Source organism: Schistocerca serialis, chromosome 1 (assembly GCF_023864345.2).
Source record: "Schistocerca serialis cubense isolate TAMUIC-IGC-003099 chromosome 1, iqSchSeri2.2, whole genome shotgun sequence".
Classification (NCBI taxonomy): Eukaryota; Metazoa; Arthropoda; class Insecta; order Orthoptera; family Acrididae; genus Schistocerca; species Schistocerca serialis.
Window position 1 is genome coordinate 570,501,533 of NC_064638.1, and position 19,760 is coordinate 570,521,292.

Here is a 19,760-nt window from a genome sequence, read left to right on the forward strand (position 1 = left end):
TACACAGTCTCAGCTTCTCAATCTGCTGTTGACTGATTGTGAAGATTGCCATCTTAGTTTGTAGCACGTTCTGACCTCTATCTCCTTAGTCAGACATTCCAAGTTTAACTGCGGTAGCAATTCAGTCATTTTGTGAGACAATGTACTCTGTCACTGTGGGCGACATGAGAAAGTGTGCTTACAGTTTGCTCTATGAAACTACTACAAAGAACACTATGGGACAGTTTTATAAGCTTAATGCAAACACTGTCCTTGCAACAAGTCTCAATTATTCTCATCCCTAACCAGTGTCTCCCACATTTTTCTCAGAGTAGCTTTGCCAACCTTCTGTCCAGTTAGAACTCTTGAGGGGCTGGAATGAACTACTTCATTTATCACTTGTGTCACCCTTCATATAAATTATTTTCCCATGGAGAACAGGCTGCCAACACTGATAGTAAAATCCATCATTGTGGATTTACGGTTTTCCCACGCTGTTAGGGCCACGTCACTCTTCGTCTTATTGAGACAGTACCACAATTAATTGAATTTTTGCTTACTTGTTACTTGTTTGTAACCTTCCCCATGTCTCTAATTCTTCATGAACTTGCCAGCTGTAACATCTGCTGTAAGTTCTAATCTCTGATGGTGCTGCAGGCAATGAGACAAGAAGATTTTTACAGGTAAGCGAATACTTATCTGAATTTAGAGAGAGGAAGTAATGGTTAGAGCAGCAGGTCTGATCACCACCTTCATTAACACGTTACCAATGGTATTCCATCATTTCCTTTATTATTATTATATGCATTTCATCTTATTGGATCAATCATACCTCCACTTCATTTATTATCTGCCACACAAGTTGCAAGATTGGTGTTGGACCCTTTTATGAGTTACAGACTTGGCCATCTCCTGACAAGACACGACACAGCTGGTATGGCGAGGAAAGTTGTCTGCTGCCAGATTAACGACAGTTCATTCCATGTTTCACTAGATCAGCACTAGTCCTGAGAGGTGGTAGTAATAAAAGCTTTTTCCCAAACACCTCAACTTGCCCATGGGTGGCGACTGCTTCCCATCACAAATTTGTTTGCTAGAGAAAAATAAATTTTTATTTTGGTCCTTTTCACAAAGTAATGGCCAGATGAGAGACTTAGAAGAAAGATGGCTAGCATGGCTATGACAGCCATGGAAAGCATCTGACATGTTTTTCTCTCTGCTTCCATCTCCACCTCTACCTGCACAATTGACATCACTGATGTCACCCCAACAGCACCCCCCACCCACTCTCCCCCACCAGTCCAATAACCATTATGGCACTACAGCCTGCTGCCCCTCATGCACCAGCCAGCTGATGGTCACGTGCACCCTGCCAGCCTGATGTCCACCACACCAGCTGGCAATGTGACATGCACCTCAGTCACTGTCAGAATTCCGACAACCTCAATGCAGTGGAGACACTCTCCTGTTGATGCCACCAGTTGATGAAACCAGCACCAAAGGTGAGTAACATTTTGCAACCAGCTGTTGCAGCTAACACTATGTAGGCAATGTTTGCTCAGCCAATGGTCACTTTATGTTTGCATAATGCAAAATAAGTCATGCAAAACGTGAAATTAAACCTGCAGAGCAGGGTTTGCAAGAAGTAAGGACTTCTTTCTCTGGAGCCCCTTCAGGCACAGTGTATTGAGTTCGCTTGCCAGACAGATGAACAGGTCCAGGGTTTAAAAACACAAAGAGAGCTGATAGACACGATGATGCTAGATAACAAGGAGGATTTAGTTTACATCAACACGAGGATAAGTACAGTTGACTATATTTTCACAGGAGTAGATGAGCAAATAATGTCAACTACAGAGAAAGTAGATGCAAGGAATTCTACCTTGGAGTGGCAGAATGATGTGTGTGAAGTTGGACTAATCATTTTTGGACATCTCAACAATTGTGCGATTGAAACCTGAATTGGGAAATTGAAGTGCATTTTAAAAGAGCGAAAAAACAGTGTTAATGAAGAGATTGAGAACAAATATAGAGAGCTACCTAAAAGGCTAACAGATAAAATAAATTCTGAGTTGATGAATGCAACTGTGGATCAGCAGGTCTTAGCACCTGGTGTGGTCACAACTATTAGTAGCTGACACAGCTGTTTCCACTGTAGGGGGGGACCTCCAGGAATGGGGGAAATGGTAGAAGCATATGGCTGTCCCACATCATGGATGATTGTCACCACTACACATGTCACCTATCTGTTAATTTCATGGTCAACATTGGAAGTAAACTTACAAATTAGATCTCTCTTTCCCCAGTAGTCCCAGAAGAAGAGTGCCGAGTCCAAGTGAGGGCTTGTACCTACTCTTAAGGAGCAACAATTATTTCATCAAGCTTGAGCCACCAGCCTTCTAGTTGGTAAGAAACACCACTCTTTAGCTTAGTAGATGTCCAAGTGCCCTGACATGCATCTATAAACATTCCTACCCCTTGTTGGAAAAAATTTAGTGGAATAGAACCAACAATCCACCCTGGTGATTTTATTCAAAATTTCAGTGTATTGTTTGACTGAACAGTTTGTGGCAGACAATGAATTTACTTCGACAGCATTTGATGTATGAAGTGAATCTATGGTGGCAGAGGCAGGAACCATGTAATTTAATGCAGCTCAGCAAAGAGTTGCTGGCACATAACTGGAACCAGGCACATCAATAGATGATGAGACATGCTCTTATGATCAACCCAGATAACAGGAAGAGATGATTTCACTCATTTATCAGCGAACTTTTGAACAGGTGAGAAGACAGCTGTTGACTGTACCAGTAACCAGCATCTAACAGTCTCTTGAAATATGGCCCATTAGAAGATTTTCAGAATGAGCAAATGTGGTGCACTGGCACTAATAAAGGACAACACCACCCACATAATCAGTTCCAGTCATTCCACAGACAAAACAAGGCAAGACACAGTAGATCAAATAACCAGAAACATTGGTGGCAATTACCACCAGCATATCAAAATGAGTATATTGTGATGTCCAAACAATTTGAGAAAGCAAACGAGAGAAGCCAAAGTCCTACCACTGGCAACATGCACCACTTCCAAATTCAGATGACTGCACTCCACTTACTATACAGAATCTGCTGCAAGCATCAGTGAGGGAAACTGGGAGAAACAGTCAAGCTACTCCTGCTGGATGGGTCCCACAGTCCATGAAGGGAGTATCAGACAATGATTCACAGATACCTCTCAAAATTGGAACAGTGGGATGCAGCAGCATGGGATTATTTGACATCAGATAAGCTTTTACCATGCCACTGAATATCTCATTAGGAATTGTTTCTGGAAAGTCAGAAAACTATCCTATCAGCACTGTTGTGAAAAACACACCAAATATGTGAAGTATGCCCATAATTGGAGGCTATTATTAAGAGTTCGGTTCATGAGACCACTCAATTGCCTATTGAGCTAATGCAAAGTGAATCTGTAGTAGGACCCATTAGAAATGAGGCAAGGTTGCCCCTCCACCACAAGTGGATTTAAGAAATAAGTAAGTTGGAGACTGCTTCAGTGCATACAAGGGAAAGAAGTACTGCAAAAGGAATGGCATGGCAGAATAGCTAAAAAGGCCACAGTCAAGGCTGGTGCTAGACTGAAACCAGCCACAGTCAGACCTAGCATAGAAGAAAAACGCAACATTTTATCTTTTTTATGCTACTTACAAAGTCAAGAAGATGACTAGTGATCAGTCACATCTGGTAAAAACCCAGACATAAGTGCTCAGAAGGGAATACAAAATACTGGGAATATAAACATTACTTGATAACCCACTCTATCTCATTACAGCAATGAGCTTTAGAGTATGGATTTACATTTAAGTTCTTAAATAATGTCTCTTTTCTATGTACAGTATTTCAGTTTTATTTGTTTGATGATGTTCAAAGAATGCGGGATTGTAAGGTTTTCAGATCACCTGAAAGTGGGTAGTTCTATTCTGTAGACTCAGAGACATTGGTAAAAAAATTGTCTCTGCCAATAGAAACATCACAATATGTCAGAAGTAACCCACAGTTTAGTAGCAAGAGGAATCAGGTGGTGTGGAGACATGTGTTGATGGAGGTGTGGTTTGGCAGAAGTGGGAACTGAATAGGAGCTGTTCTCCTCGCAACAGCAAGGACCCATCAGGTGACTGCATGTGCAGGGTGTGTTTCAACTGGATCACTTGCCATGCCCGCTCCCCCCCCCCCCCCCCCCCTCATTCCTGCAACCCCCTCTCTCCCCCACTGAATACTGTCCAGTGCCAGATTGGAATGTCTGCCTGATTAGTATGTGGCTAAAACTGAATGAATATCTTGCGAACAGTGCTAACAGTACAAGCAACACACAGAGACCAGTAACTTCAGAGAAATCAAATTTCTTCACATGGATTACAAGTCAAAAACATGCAGAGGAAAGTGGAGATTCTGGGCAGTATTATTTATTTGGTGTTAAGAAACACGAATCATTAGAATGGGAAAAGGGGTACAAAGGAAACCTAGCTGATAACTAAGGAGGAGCACAACAAATGCTGATGTCTGAACCTGTTCAGCCCGAGTAGATTGAAATACTCCCTGTCAGGCTGGCCAGCAACACAAAGAGAAAGCAAATAGTTAACACTGAACATTTTCTGAATGAATCCTGTGTCTAGGAACATCTTGTCTACTAGCAGCAAAGCAGTCAAGGTCCTAGATGCAGAGCTATAAAGTACCCATAATGAGATTAAAGAGATCTCTTAGTGTCTCTTGACTAAACACGAGTGGAGCTGAACTGCGAACTTAAGAATTTTTGATCTAGATGTAAGATGAGAAAGTGTAAAATTCTATTAATATAATTATGTAAGCTACTACAAACAGCATAGTGAACGCATTATTGTGGCCCATGCCTACTACAGTAGTACAAGTTTATATGCCAACTAGCTCTGCAGATGAAGAAATTGATGAAATGTATGATGAGATAAAAGAAATTATTCAGGTAGTGAAGGGAGTCAAGGGTGACTGGAATTCAACAGTAGAAAAAGGAAAAGAAGGAAACGTAGTAGGATAATATGGATTAGCACTAAGAAATGAAAGAGGAAGCCGCCTGGTAGAATTTTGCACAGAGCATAACTTAATCATAGCTAACACTTGGTTCAGGAATCATGAAAGAATGTTGTATACATGGAAGAAACCTGGAGATACTAGAAGGTTTCAGATAGATTATATAATGGCAAGACAGAGATTTAGGAACCAGGTTTTAAATTGTAAGACATTTCCAGGGGCAGATGTGGACTCTGACCACAATCTATTGGTTATGAACTGTAGATTAAAACTGAAGAAACTGCAAAAAGGTGGGAATTTGAGGAGTTGTGACCTGGATAAACTGAAAGAACCAGAGGTTGTACAGAGTTTCAGGGAGAGCATAAAGGAACAATTGACAGGAATGGGGGAAAGAAATACAGTAGAAGAAGAATGGGTAGCTTTGAGGGATGAAATAGTGAAGGCAGCAGAGGATCAAGTAGGTAAAAAGACGAGGGCTAGTAGAAATCCTTGGGTAACAGAAGAGATACTGAATTTAATTGATGAAAGGAGAAAATATAAAAACGCAGTAAATGAAGCAGGCAAAAAGGAATACAAACATCTCACAAATGAGATTGACAGGAAGTGCAAAATGGCTAAGCAGGGATGGCTACAGGACAAATGTAAGGATGTAGAGCCTTATCTCACGAGGGGTAAGATAGATACTGCCTACAGGAAAATTAAAGAGACCTTTGGAGAAAAGAGAACCACTTGCATGAATATCAAGAGCTCACGTGAAAACCCAGTTATAAGCAAAGAAGGGAAAGCAGAAAGGTGGAAGGAGTATATAGAGGATCCATACAAGGGTGATGTTCTTGAGGACAATATTATGGAAATGGAAGAGGATGTAGATGAAGATGAAATGGGAGATATGATACTGCGTGAAGAGTTTGACAGAGCACTGAAAGACCTGAGTCGAAACAAGGCCTCAGGAATAGAAAACATTCCATTAGAGCTACTGACAGCCTTGGGAGAGCCAGTCCTGACAAAACTCTACCATCTGGTGAGCAAGATGTATGAGACAGGTGAAATTCCCTCAGACTACAAGAAGAATATAGTAATTCCAATCCTAAAGAAAACAGGTGTTGACAGAAGTGAAAATTACCGAACTATCAATTTAATAAGTCACAGCTGCAAAATAATAACGCGAATTCTTTATAGACGAATGGAAAAAGTGTCAGAAGCTGACCTCGGGGAAGATCAGTTTGGATTCCGTAGAAATATTGGAACACGTGAGGCAATACTGACTCTACGACTTATCTTCGAAGAAAGATTAAGGAAAGGCAAAGCTACGTTTCTAGCATTTGTAGACTTAGAGAAAGCTTTTGACAATGTTGACTGGAATACTCTTTTTCAAATTCTGAAGGCGGCAGGGGTAAAATACAGGGAGCGAAAGGCTATTTACAATTTGTACAGAAAGCAGATGGCAGTTATAAGAGTCAAGGGACATGAAAGGGAAGCAGTAAAGGAAACAAAAGAGAAGTTCAGAGTAGGCATTAAAATCCATGGAGAAGAAATAAAAACTTTGAGGTTTGCCGATGACATTGCAATTCTGTCAGAGACAGCAAATGACTTGCAAGAGCAGTTGAACGGAATGGACAGTGTCTTGAAAGGAGAGTATAGGATGAACATCAACAAAAGCAAATTGAGGATAATGGAATGTAATAGAGTTAACTCGGGTGATGCTGAAGGAATTAGATTAGGGAATGAGACACTTAAAGTAGTAAAGGAGTTTTGCTATTTGGGGAGCAAAATAACTGATGATGGTCAAAGTAGAGAGTATATAAAATGTAGACTGGCAATGGTGAGGAAAGCGTTTCTGAAGAAGAGAAATTTGTTAACATCGAGTATAGATTTAAGTGTCAGGAAGTCGTTTCTGAAAGTATTTGTATGGAGTGTAGCCATGTATGGATGTGAAACATGGATGATAAATAGCTTAGACAAGAAGAGAATAGAAGCTTTCGAAATGTGGTGCTACAGAAGAATGCTGAAGATTAGATGGTTAGATCACATAACTAATGAGGAGGTATTGAATAGAACTGGGGAGAAGAGGAGTTTGTGGCACAACTTGACTAGAAGAAGGGATCGGTTGGTAGGACATGTTCTGAGGCATCAAGGGATCACCAATTTAGTACTGGAGGGCAGCGTGGAGGGTAAAAACCGTAGAGGGAAACCAAGAGATGAATACACTAAGCAGATTCAGAAGAATGTAGGCTGCAGTGGGTAATGGGAGATGATGAAGCTTGCACAGGATAGAGTAGCATGGAGAGCTGCATCAAACCAGTCTCAGGACTGAAAACTACAACAACAACAACAACAACAACAAAAATGCTATTTTTGTGTTGTTTTAAGGTTAAACAGCTCCGTAATGCTTGGTGACAGCACCTATTAACAGGTGACCCACAGCCATAGCGGTTAAGAACTATACCTTTTTTTTTTTGTCAGCCCAGCTGCCTGATCTTTACTGACCATTTGCGGCCTCACAGCTACAGTCAAGAAGATCTTCATAGAATGCAACAATATTATGAAAAGGGAAGTTGCTGCTCACCATATAGCAGAGATACTGAGCTGCAGATAGGCACAACAAAAAGACTGTCATAAATAAAGCTTTCGGCCATTAAGGCCTTTGTCAATAATAGACAACAGATGTGCACGCACATGCCTAACTGTAGTTGCAGGCAACTGAAACCACACTGCAAGCAGCAGCACCAGTGCGTGATGGGAGAGCCAACTGAGTGGGGGTAAGGAGGAGGCTGGGGCAGGGAGGGGGAGGGACAGTATGGTGTGGGTGGCAGACAGTGAAGTGCTGCAGGTTAGATGGGGGGCAGGGGAGAGATGGGGAGGAGAAGGTGGGGAGAAGTGGAAAAGGAGAGAAGTAAAAAGACTGGGTGTGATGTTGGAATGACAGCTGTGTAGTGCTGGAATAGGAACAGGGAAGGGGCTGGATGGGTGAGGACAGGGACAAATGCAGACTGAGGTCAGGAGGGTTACGGGAAAACAAATACTTTGATGACTGTAGACAGAGGAAGTAATTGTTACAGCAGCAAGCCCAATCATTATCTTCATTAAATATACCCTCAATGGAACTCCACCACTTCTTTTAATATCATTTTCAGTTGGTTCTATTGACTCAATCATACTCCTCTTGCAGTTATTATATCTCACACTAGTTACAGGTTTGGTGCAAGTCGTCATATGACCTACAGACCTTACAATAACATGGCAGGGTATCACATAGACAAAACCTAACAGCAAATCCTTATACAAATTACAAATGACATAAGTAAATGGACTTAACTTATTTTAAAGTTTTATGTTTAGCAACCAAGTTTTGGCCACAACTGCTATTACATAACCTTTCATGGTGGCAACCTAAGGCCACATGATCATTAATTATTAAAATGTATACGAATCTAGTTACCACCCACTTCTTAACAAGAACTTACTTTGCACAAAAAAAGGACACACTAATATGTTTAGTATTTCAGTATGTGACCGGCAGTCACAAACACTACTACAGTAATCAAGTAACTCACCTATTACCATAGTATGTCCACCTGGAAAGATTAGATCATGAGCAGACCCATTATAAGTAAGATACAAATAATTTGTAGATGCTGGCCACTCTGCAGCTACTGTGTCTATCTGTTTAACATACGGCGTTATTCCTGAAATCAAGATAACACACACATTCACATCCGATTTGAAATAACAGAATACTAAAATAGGAAACATTTTTCCATCTGCTATTAATAAAGAAAAGCAGAAAATGAAGATAATTAATTCATTATAGGGTGCTTATATTTTGGATACCCAAATAAAGATGATTATAGAGATGTTACATCAAAAGGCAAGATTCAAAAAATTTGGTGACTAGATATCACAATTTCAATTAAATACTTAAATTAGAGTATTTACTAACCTACTTCTTCTCTTTTCTTCCTTATTGATAGCTCTGTACTTTTGACAAAAGTAGCTATCTGCTTGTCAGAAAATCCAAGTTGCTTAGCTTTCAGCAACACATCATATACATGTGCCTGTCCAACAGACTCGAGCAGTATCTGAAAATCTATTATATTTTTCATTTTCTGTAGAAACCAACGATCTATTTTAGTGAGATCATACAGTCTATCTATTGTATATCCTGCTTTAAGTGCTGCTGCTAACACAAACATTCGTTTGTCTGTAGGTTTTTCCAGTTCTTCATCTGATATAGCTTTAACGTAAGGGTCAAATCCTATAACACTTTCATCCATCATTCTTAGTGCTTTCTGGAAAGCTTCTTCAAACTTACGACCAACAGCCATAACTTCACCAACACTCTTCATTGAACTCCCAATCTAAACAACAACAACAACAATAATAATAATAACAACAACAATAACAACAACACTTCAAATTACAACTGAGTACAAATTTCATTGCTCTAAAAACAGCTGTGTAATTGCTTTATATACACATACATATATTCATTGCAAGAGGCATGTCTTACTTTAGTGCTAACTCTTGTAAATTTGCTTAGGTCCCACCGAGGAATCTTCACAACACAATAATCCAGACTAGGTTCGAAGCAAGCAGTAGTTGTACCAGTAACAGAGTTCTTGATGTTTGGCAGCGGAATACCTAGGGCTAGTTTTGCTGCAACATATGCCAGAGGATACCCAGTAGCCTTACTTGCTAAAGCAGAACTACGAGATAGTCTAGCATTTACCTGCAAGAGAATCACAATTTTCCTTACAAAATTAAATCTAGTTTATTTATTAGAGTGAGATGGTCATTTAGAAAGCAATTTGTGAAATCAAAACATTTTATTCTGGAGAGAGAGAGAGAGAGAGAGAGAGAGAGAGAGAGAGAGAGAGAGAGAGAGAGAGAGAAATATTGATACTTTTAGAGTACTAAGTATTAAAACAAAAAGAATAATTATAGGAAATGGTTAAATACGGACTGATGCAAAGAATATTTTGGATAATAAAATTCACTTCAAACACAGACTAAAATGATATCTGTTTGACTACTAAATCATTTTTCACATTATATCACAGAACACGAATCTGACAAGGTACAAGTCGTAGGGGAAAAGCAATACATCATAAAAACATAATATCTAAAAGCTATGCTTATATTAAATTATTACCTCAATAATGTAGTACTCCTCTGAGTATGGGTTAAAAGCATATTGAATATTGCATTCTCCAACAACTCCAAAATGTCTTATTACATTAATGGCTGTTGTTCGAAGAATGTTGTACTCTCTGTTTGTTAAAGTCTGGCTAGGGGCTACAACAATGGATTCTCCTGTGTGAATCCCAAGAGGGTCGACATTTTCCATGTTGCAGACCTGGAAGGAATTGCAAAATTTAAATCCTAAAAATAAGGGTTTTATATGTAACTTCAACATTTACTACACTTCATTGAACATTAAAAACTGTGCAACCCAAACACCAAAAATGCCTATTACAGCAATAGAAAATGTACAGTAGAGAAATTAAAACTCTTAATTTAAAGAAGTCCAACCCCACAATGAGATATCATGTCAATGTAGGTAAGCTTGTTCGTAACATTGACTTCGGAGTCCTCTGCAAAGCAACAATAAATTTTTAAAAAATTTAAGTGGTATTTCATTTAGCTGTGGTTAAATCATAATATTTTTAAAGACAATGGTGAACAGAATGCTGATAGTGACCTATATTATGCTTGTCATGAATAAATGTACAGTTTCATTTGCAGTGTGGTTTCCAAAATCTGCCCTCTCAGTCTCTTAAGGAAGATTTTGTCACTTCCCTTACATAACGGTATCTACTCATATATTAAGCTATTCTGTGACATCTCCTTGTTAGAGCCTATTCATCAAAGCAGGTAGTCCCATACTAAATGAATACTGTCCGATTAAAATATTACTCCAAAAAATTCTGAGCACAATGTTAAGTATTCTCAATTTCTTGCCAAAAAGCTAATATAACTTGTTCCATAAAAACACGGGACAACTGCCAGACATGAGTAACTTCCTGCCACGATATTTCGGCGCAGAGTCTTCTGGCCATCTTCAGGTGAATGCCACTGGAGTAGTACTGGCGAGAACGCGCTGAGCTCCGCTATTTAAAGCCTTCTGAGGTGACATTGCGCTGAGCAGCGTACGCGTTCATAACGGCTCCGTGCGCTGCGCCTCGTGCCCTCCACTGCGAAAGCCTGGCGTATCGGTGTCAGGTCGATTTTCATCTTTATGCAGATAACTACGTCGACTACGAAGTTTCTCTATAACAGGATTCCAAGCAGAGTTCAGCTGATAACCGCTATCTTGATTGATGAGAGTCTCGTTGTCAGACAATCTTATTTCCACAGATTCATTGATAATCGAGCTCCAAAAGTTTGATGTATGGGCCAAAATTTTTGTGTCGTAATTCATGGAATGGTCTGTGGAAATACAATGTTCGGCGATTGCGGACTTGGTGGGTTGGAGGAGGTGAGTATGCCATTGGTGTTCCACAATGCGTTCCTGCACAGTTCGTGTTGTTTGCCCTATATATGATTTGCAGCATTTACACAGAATTTTGTAAACACCTGGTTTACGCAGGCCCAGGTCGTCTTTAACGGATCCCACCAGTGATGAAATTTTGGAAGGAGGGCGAAAGATGACTCTCACTTGATACTTTCTCAATATTCTGCCTATCTGTGAAGAAATATTCCCAATAAATGGTAGATAAACAGTCGACCTGAAGGCCTCTTCCTCTTCCTTGTTCCGTCGTTTGTAGGTCTTCATCACTCTGTTCACTTGCCTAGGTGAAAAGCCATTCTTCAAAAATACTTCTTGCAGGTGTTCCAGTTCCGCTTGAAAACTGTCGGCGTCAGAGATAGTATGGGCACGGTGGACCAAGGTTTTGAGAACGCCCATTGTTTGTGCCGGATGGTGGCAACTAGTAGCTTGTAGATACAGGTCTGTATGAGTGGGCTTTCTGTACACCGAGTGACCAAGTGTGCCATCACCCTTCCGTCCCACCAAGACGTCTAAAAATGGCAGACAACCATCTCTATCTATCTCCATGGTAAACTTTATGTTTTCATGTATGGAGTTCATGTGACATAAAACTTCTTGAAGACAGTCCAGACCATGAGGCCACACTATAAAAGTGTCATCAACGTACTGCCAAAATACTGTCGGTTTAAAAGTGGCAGAGTCGAGTGCTCTCTCCTAAGAATCCTCCATAAAAAGATTGGCCACCAGGGGAGACAAAGGACCCCCCATGGCGACCCCCTCAGATTGTTTGTAAAATTCATTGTTAAATATAAAATATGTAGAGGAGAGAGTGTGCTCAAACAATGCTGTAATGTCTGCACCAAATATATTGCCAATGAGGTGTAGTGAGTCCACCAGAGGCACCTTTGTGAACAGTGAAACCACATAAAAACTGACCAATAAATCACTACTTTGCAGTTGTAGTGACTTAAGTCGACTGATAAAATCACCAGAATTCTTGATGTGATGTGCACACTTGCCTATCATTGGTTTGAGCAAAGATGCCAAGAATTTTGCTAGGTCGTAGGTGGCTGCTCCAATGTTACTCACAATTGGACATAATGGCACATTTTCCTTGTAGATCTTAGGCAGTCCATATAGCCTAGGTGGAACTGAACTGTTTGGTTTCAGTCTCTTGATGATCTCCTTTGGTAGAGAACTATTTGATAAAAGTTCTGCTGTTTTTCGCACTACTCGACTCGTGGGATCCTTATCGATTTTGCGATACATTGAAGCACATAATAAAACATTGATCTTATTAATATAGTCATCCCTTGGTATGAGGACAGTAGCGTTTCCTTTGTCAGATTTTAAGACTGCTGTATCCACATCTGCTCGTAAGTTACGGAGGGCTATCCTCTCCGTGGGCGAGATGTTATTCTTCATTGGTGTACCCCTGGTCAATCAAGAAACATCTAATATAACTTGTTGGTGCAACAGAAAGGAAAGCTTCACCATGCCATTACATCTCTGAAGTACAGGAGCTGTCAGGTGTTTAATTTATACCACATACGTATTAAGGTTTGCAACTTTCCATTTTAACTGTATTCAGATACCTAATAATCCGGAATATTGAAAAAATTACTTTTGAGAGTACAAAATGTCACCATCTTTCCACTGATTTATGTTCTCAAGGACAATAAATGAAGTAGAAATGGAGACATTAAGGGGTAAGTTCAGTCAATGCTTTATACAAGAAATGGGGATGGGGCAGATGTGGGAATCCCACCTTACTGTTCTAGGTGAAATTCTAGTGGAGCTGATTTGCCACAGTGTGAGGACATAGCCTACTCCTCCCTAATACCACCATGAGAACCATCAAGCTTGACATCTCTATCCAGACAGGGAAATCTGTGTCAATAGTCTCCCCTGCCCTTACACCATGGGACACTGTACAGAGGTTTGGAATTTAACTCAGGACATTGGCAAGAATCCTGGTGATCAGGAATTTTATGCAAGCTGCCCTCCTGCCATTACCAGTCAAATACTGGAGATGAATATTTCCTGCTCCACCACCATTCAAACCAGCAAACGCTGAGTTGAGCAGCACTGACATACGTTATTAGATCTTTACTATGAATTGCAATGTTTAATTACCTCTCCAATGCAGTAAGTATGAATGTAGGTGTGTTACTCAAACAAGATAAGAGCAAACCTCTGCACTTCATCTCTCACATTCACAATTAATTCCTGTTTTTCATTTGCTCTTTCACATTTACAATCGATTTTTGTCAAACCCTGAACACAAACTTAAGCAATTTAAGAGATGTATAGCTTACCGTTATGCAGTTATCATAAGCGTCCCTCACTACTTCATATTCTACTTCCTTCCAACCTTTCAATGACTTATCTATGATCAGTTGACTAGAATGAGCAAGAGCTTGCTGTGCAAGACAGCGTAGTTCCTCTTTGTTATTTGCAAATCCTGATCCAAGTCCGCCAAGTGAAAATGCTGCTCTGGCCATAACAGGATATTCTAGTCTCTCAGCAGCTTCTAGGGCCTGTAAGGAGTTTACAATATAGTTACTATATCAGGAGAAGGAATTTGCCATTAATATGGATCTACAAAGAATTTATCACATACTTCTTGCACAGAATAAACAGCAGCACTTGGTGCTACTTTTTCTCCAATTTGATTAATTTTTTCTGCAAATATCTTTCGGTCCTCTGTATCAATTATGGACTGGATTGGTGTGCCAAGAACTCTAACATTATATTTGTCAAAGACTCCACCTCTCTGCAGTTCAACACCACAATTTAGAGCAGTCTGACCACCAAATGTCAACAGTACACCATCTGGTCTTTCCGAGCGGATAACCTGAAAGAAGAACCTAATTTTACTGGAAGTGTGAAAAGGATTCAGTAGTCAACATAATGTTATCTAACACACTATACAATAGGAATATAATAGAGGGAAACATTCCACGTGGGAAAAATATATCTAAAAACAAAGATGATGTGACTTACCAAACGAAAGCGCTAGCAGGTTGATAGACACACAAACAAACACAAACATACACACAAAATTCAAGCTTTCGCAATCAACAGTTGCTTCATCAGGTCAGGGACTGGGTGTTGTGTTGTCCTAATCATCATCATTTCATCCCCATCAACGCGCAGGTCGCCGAAGTGGCGTCAAATCGAAAGACCTGCACCAGGCGAATGGTCTACCCGACGGGAGGCCCTAGCCGCACGACATTTCATTTCATTTTTCATTTCATCAAGAAAGGAGAGGGCATGCGCGCGCACACACACACACACACACACACACACACACACACACACACACACACACACACACACACACACACACACACACACACATATTTGTAAAGGCAAACAGTTTGGGCAGAGATGTCAGTCGAGGTGGAAGTACAGAGGCAAAGATGTTGTTGAATGACAGGTGAGGTATGAGCGGCGGCAACTTGAAATTACCGGAGGTTGAGGCCTGGCAGGTAATGAGAAGAGAGGATATACTGAAGGGCAAGTTCCCATCTCCGGAGTTCTGACAGGTTGGTGTTAGTGGGAAGTATCCAGATAACCCGGACGGTGTAACACTGTGCCAAGATGTGCTGGCCGTGCACCAAGGCATGTTTAGCCACAGGGTGATCCTCATTACCAACAAAGACTGTCTGCCTGTGTCCATTCATGCGAATGGACAGTTCGTTGCTGGTCATTCCCACATAGAAAGCTTCACAGTATAGGCAGGTTAGTTGGTAAATCACATGTGTGCTTTCACACGTGGCTCTGCCTTTGATCGTTTACACCTTCCGGGTTACAGGACTGGAGTAGGTGGTGGTGAGAGGGTGCATGGGACAGGTTTTACACTGGGGGTGGTTACAAGGGTAGGAGCCAGAGGGTAGGATATTCAAAAGATTTCATATGTAATTACTGTAATTACCAGATTTGGATATTTTAATCATTTCAATCTGTAACTGTGGCAAGGTCTTAACATGTGCATTCAATGTTATTTTAATTGATGTGTTAAATGAGTAACAAATTTGGCCATCACATCTTTGTACAATTTTAATTAGTTTTAATCATTGTTGAGTACATTTTGTGTTTTCAGTGATATATCAAATTAATGTAAATATAGAGTTGTTCTATTCTGTTGATCACTGGTCAGCTGAAGTGTGTTTTACTGGATTGTTATGAGTTGCACCTTGAATCAATGTTTAAATATGTTTCTTTAACACTCACATATGGAATTATGGGTCTTCCTTTTTTGATGCATGAAATTTTTATGTGGAATAAAATGTTTAGCAGTAATGCTCGCTCACACCTCAATCCAGCCCTAGCATCTCCCTCCTGCACTACATTTTGGTAACGAAGCGTGGTTTGTGTGTGTGGTGAACTGTGCGAGTTCTATTACATAGCACATTTTTAAATGAAAATTTTAGGGTTCTATAATTTTTTCTTGGAAAATACTTTTCTGTTGCGGTTTCTATTTCAGTATAGCTGGAAGGTGGTGATGGGGCTGATGGATTTAACAAAAGATGAATCATGGTATGAGATGGAACTTCATAAAGTTGATACCACAGGAAGCGCTGCCTGCGTCCAAGCTGGTATATCAGCTGTGGAAGGTAATCGCCATGTTATGGCCCCTTGAGCGTTGCAGCTGGCAGAGGAAAGTGCGGCTGTCTTCCATATATAGTTAGCCTTGAGAGAACTGTCTTTTGTAAATACTTTTAGAAGTGAGTGAACCATCATGTTCTCAGATCAGTAGAGTTCACGCACTAGCCTTACATTATGCGAATAGACTGATTTGCACTGTGTCAAGGAGATAAAGAAATTTCAGAAAACTGTAACTTTCTTACAGGACCAGGTGAAGAGCTTTCAGGAGTATACCCAAATACTATTGAATACATGAACAGCATGATTGATGGACAGTGATAATTCTCCTGTGAGTGAGTCGGGAAACAATGGAATAGCAGTTTCTGGATCCCTCATGAGTATGCTAAGCTGCCTAACCATTCATTATGTATGCTACATGAAGGTGTCATGTCAGTTAGGAGTAGTGAAGACATTTAACATTCACTACACTTCCTCTTAGAACTGCAAGATAAGAGAGTGTTTGGATTAAGAAATTTCCATTATCATCAATTGTTGGTCTCTATGGTTTTCGGCCACTTAGAGCAGACGCTACTGGAAGCTATGAAGGAAAGATTGCCCTTTGTTCAATTTTGTGAGCCAATTTGTAATTAGTATCTGGCTAACAGAGCTTGAAATGAATAAGTAGAAAAACTTTACTTCAGTGTGCAAGTGACAGAACAGTTGGAAGACTATGATACAGGAATAAAACAGTGTGCGACAAAACATGTAGATTCTTTCTATCCATTATGTTGTTCTTCCTCAATAATAATAATAATTTGTGATATCTTTGATATTGTCATTGTATAACATGTGCACAGTACCATACCTAAAAATTTCAAACATTGTCCCAGGGCTAATGCAATGCTACTAGGAGTGCAATGAGCTAGTTGGTTTGTCTGAAAACTGTGCTAATTACAAAATTCAGTCACTTCAAGTTTTGTTGTCATTGTTTGTACGAGGTGTGACAATAAAGTAATGAGACTTATTTTCTTTGCAAGATGTGGCAACCCTGCAGACTTGCGAAAGCACAATATCTTTGACCTTGGTCTATAAGCTGCTTCTAGTCCAAGCAGCACATTGATTCAACTTCTCAGTCATGAGTTCGGCTGCAATAAGTTAACATGTGTTTATGTCTCTCGTCACAGAAATGGAACTGCATAATATTGCCATTTCTTTTTGCGTAAATTGTGTGAAAACACAACAACAACTTATGGTAAGCTTCAGAAGGCTTTTGGAGAGGAGGTTATGTCAAGAGCTCAAGTTTTTCATTCGCATAAAATGTTTAGTGAAGGCAGAACGAATGTTGAAGATGAAGACTGCAGTAGACGACCATCACCCTCACGGACGGATGTCAACTTGGCCAGGGTGCGTGAACTCTTACGATCTGATCGAAGATTGTCCATGAAAATGACTGCAGTAGAACTGAACATCAATCAAGAAATGGTTCGTCTAATAATAACTTAAGATCTTGGTATGAGAAAGATTTGTGCAAAAATGGTCCCCAAAAATCTCACACAACAACAGCGAGAAACAAGGAAAAATGTGGCAGCTGATCTGTTAGAGCAAACGCAAATCAAACCAGAATTGTTGGCCGTGTTATCACTGGTGATGAACGTTGGTTTTCACAGTATGATCCAGAAACAAAACACCAAAGTTCACAATAGTGCTCAACAGGATCACTCAGACCAGAAAAGCTCACATCAAAGTCAAAAGTGAAATGGATGCTTGTGTACTTCTTTGATTAGAAGAGAATTGTTCATAAAGAGTGGGTGCCTCCTGGACAAACAGTTAACCAATATTACTACAAAGACATTTTGGAAAGACCACGTAAAAGTGTTCTTCGTGTCCGTGCCAACATTGATGATAATTGGATTCTGCATCACGATAATGCACCATCCCATACCGCTCTGTCATTACAGCAATTTTTAACCTCAAAACAAATTTCACTACTACCACAGCCACCTTATTCATCAGATATTGCTTGGTGCAACTTTTTTCTATTTCCAAGAGTCAAAACGGCGCTCAAGGGACACCACTTTCAAACAACACAAGATGTCCAAAAAGCTGTGACGAGGGTCTTGGAGGATATTACAGAAGATGAGTTCCAGAAATGTTACCATCAATGGCAGAAGCACTGGAAAAAGTGTGTGCAATCAGAAGGGAACTACTTTGAAGGAGACAACACTTAACTTGACTAAAATGGTAATCAACATTTTTTTTTTTTCACATCAGTCTCATTACTTTATTGTTGCACCCCATATATAAACACACACGTTTATTGGTTTCCTGATAAAGTACATGAAAAAGCTGCAGCTACAAATAAAATATTTATGCAACCAGCAACAAAAAAATGTTAGCAACACATACACGTATTTAATTTTGAAGATCAGTGGAATTTATTAGAAATTATTACTGCATCCACTATTCAGTTACTCAGAAATATAAAACTGTAATTATAATTTATGAGAAGCTAAATAATGACAATATGTATATAAACTCAGTTTTGATTACTGTACACTTCTAAAAGTAGCATCATTGAAGCTATGTCACATCAGTTCAGGTGCAGTCTGCAGCTTGAAAGTGTGTAGTTAAAATCTGTGCTGGGTGCGTGCTCCAATTTTGATTTAAATTTCCATTATGAGTATTCTGCTTGCACGAATGAGCAATCTGTTCACTGCAAAACCTATGAACTTCAATAATTAATTACTTTCAAGCAGGCCTTTGCAACTTAAATTAGTGAACATTGTTTCTGAACTGTGATGGATTGTCAGAAGTGATAGTGTTATCATCACTTAAACTAGCTCTTCTTGGACTCAATATTTTGTGTATCAACGAAAACAATCACCCTTTGAAAATATAATATAAATGGATAGATGATAAAATCTACTCATCAATAAGCGGCACGAGAAAACACAAAGATTAAGGAGACGTGTAAGCTTTCAGAATCAGTGCCTCTCTCCCCTTCTGGCAGGATTGAAAAGGAAGGAAGAAGGATACTGTAAAGGGACTGGAACAGTTTAGGAAATGGGAGAGTTCAGAAAAGTTCCCCAGAACCCAGGGTCATGGGAGATGTACAGGATGTGATGAGAAGGAAAGACTTGTCTTGTTGAGTAGATTTTTTTATCTATCCAGTTGAGGTAATTTTCAATATTTTGTGTGATGGATTCACTTAAATAAGTAATTGTATTTGATGCATTGGACAAGGACTGAATTAACTGTGAACTGTGACTAACACAAAAGTGAACTGTTAAGTCTGTGCCACAATTGAAAACATCACTGTTATTGTAGATACTGGGCTGCAAACTTGCGCTACTTAGTATTTGTAATAACTGAACAGGCCAGTGTCATTAATACTCAAAATCCAACAAGAATGACATGTAAGTTGTCATCTTAAATCTTAGTGCAGTGCACATTATTGAATAGACACCATGACACACTTACGAGAACTTTCAACCTCAAGGTGATCAACATGAAAAGCTACTGGCGGGGAGGATACAAATTACACGTCAGTAATTTTTTAGGAGTTCAATACTTGTCCCTTCATTTACAAAGGAAGAAATTCTCAACAACGTGCTGGAAAAAATGTATGAGACATA

The 19,760-nt window shown here is 39.8% G+C and overlaps 1 protein-coding gene across 1 annotated transcript in view; it reads right to left on the minus strand.

The window, feature by feature from the left end:
* Positions 1 to 19,760, minus strand: part of LOC126476194 (CAD protein) — a 554,755-nt gene that overhangs the window by 390,361 nt on the left and 144,634 nt on the right. The window contains exons 7-12 of the mRNA XM_050103525.1: positions 14,156 to 14,389; positions 13,851 to 14,072; positions 10,195 to 10,398; positions 9,553 to 9,771; positions 8,983 to 9,400; positions 8,597 to 8,728 (exon numbers count right to left, since the gene is read on the minus strand). Coding sequence (XP_049959482.1) covers positions 8,597 to 8,728; positions 8,983 to 9,400; positions 9,553 to 9,771; positions 10,195 to 10,398; positions 13,851 to 14,072; positions 14,156 to 14,389 — 1,429 coding nt within the window. The remainder of the gene's footprint in view (positions 1 to 8,596; positions 8,729 to 8,982; positions 9,401 to 9,552; positions 9,772 to 10,194; positions 10,399 to 13,850; positions 14,073 to 14,155; positions 14,390 to 19,760) is intronic.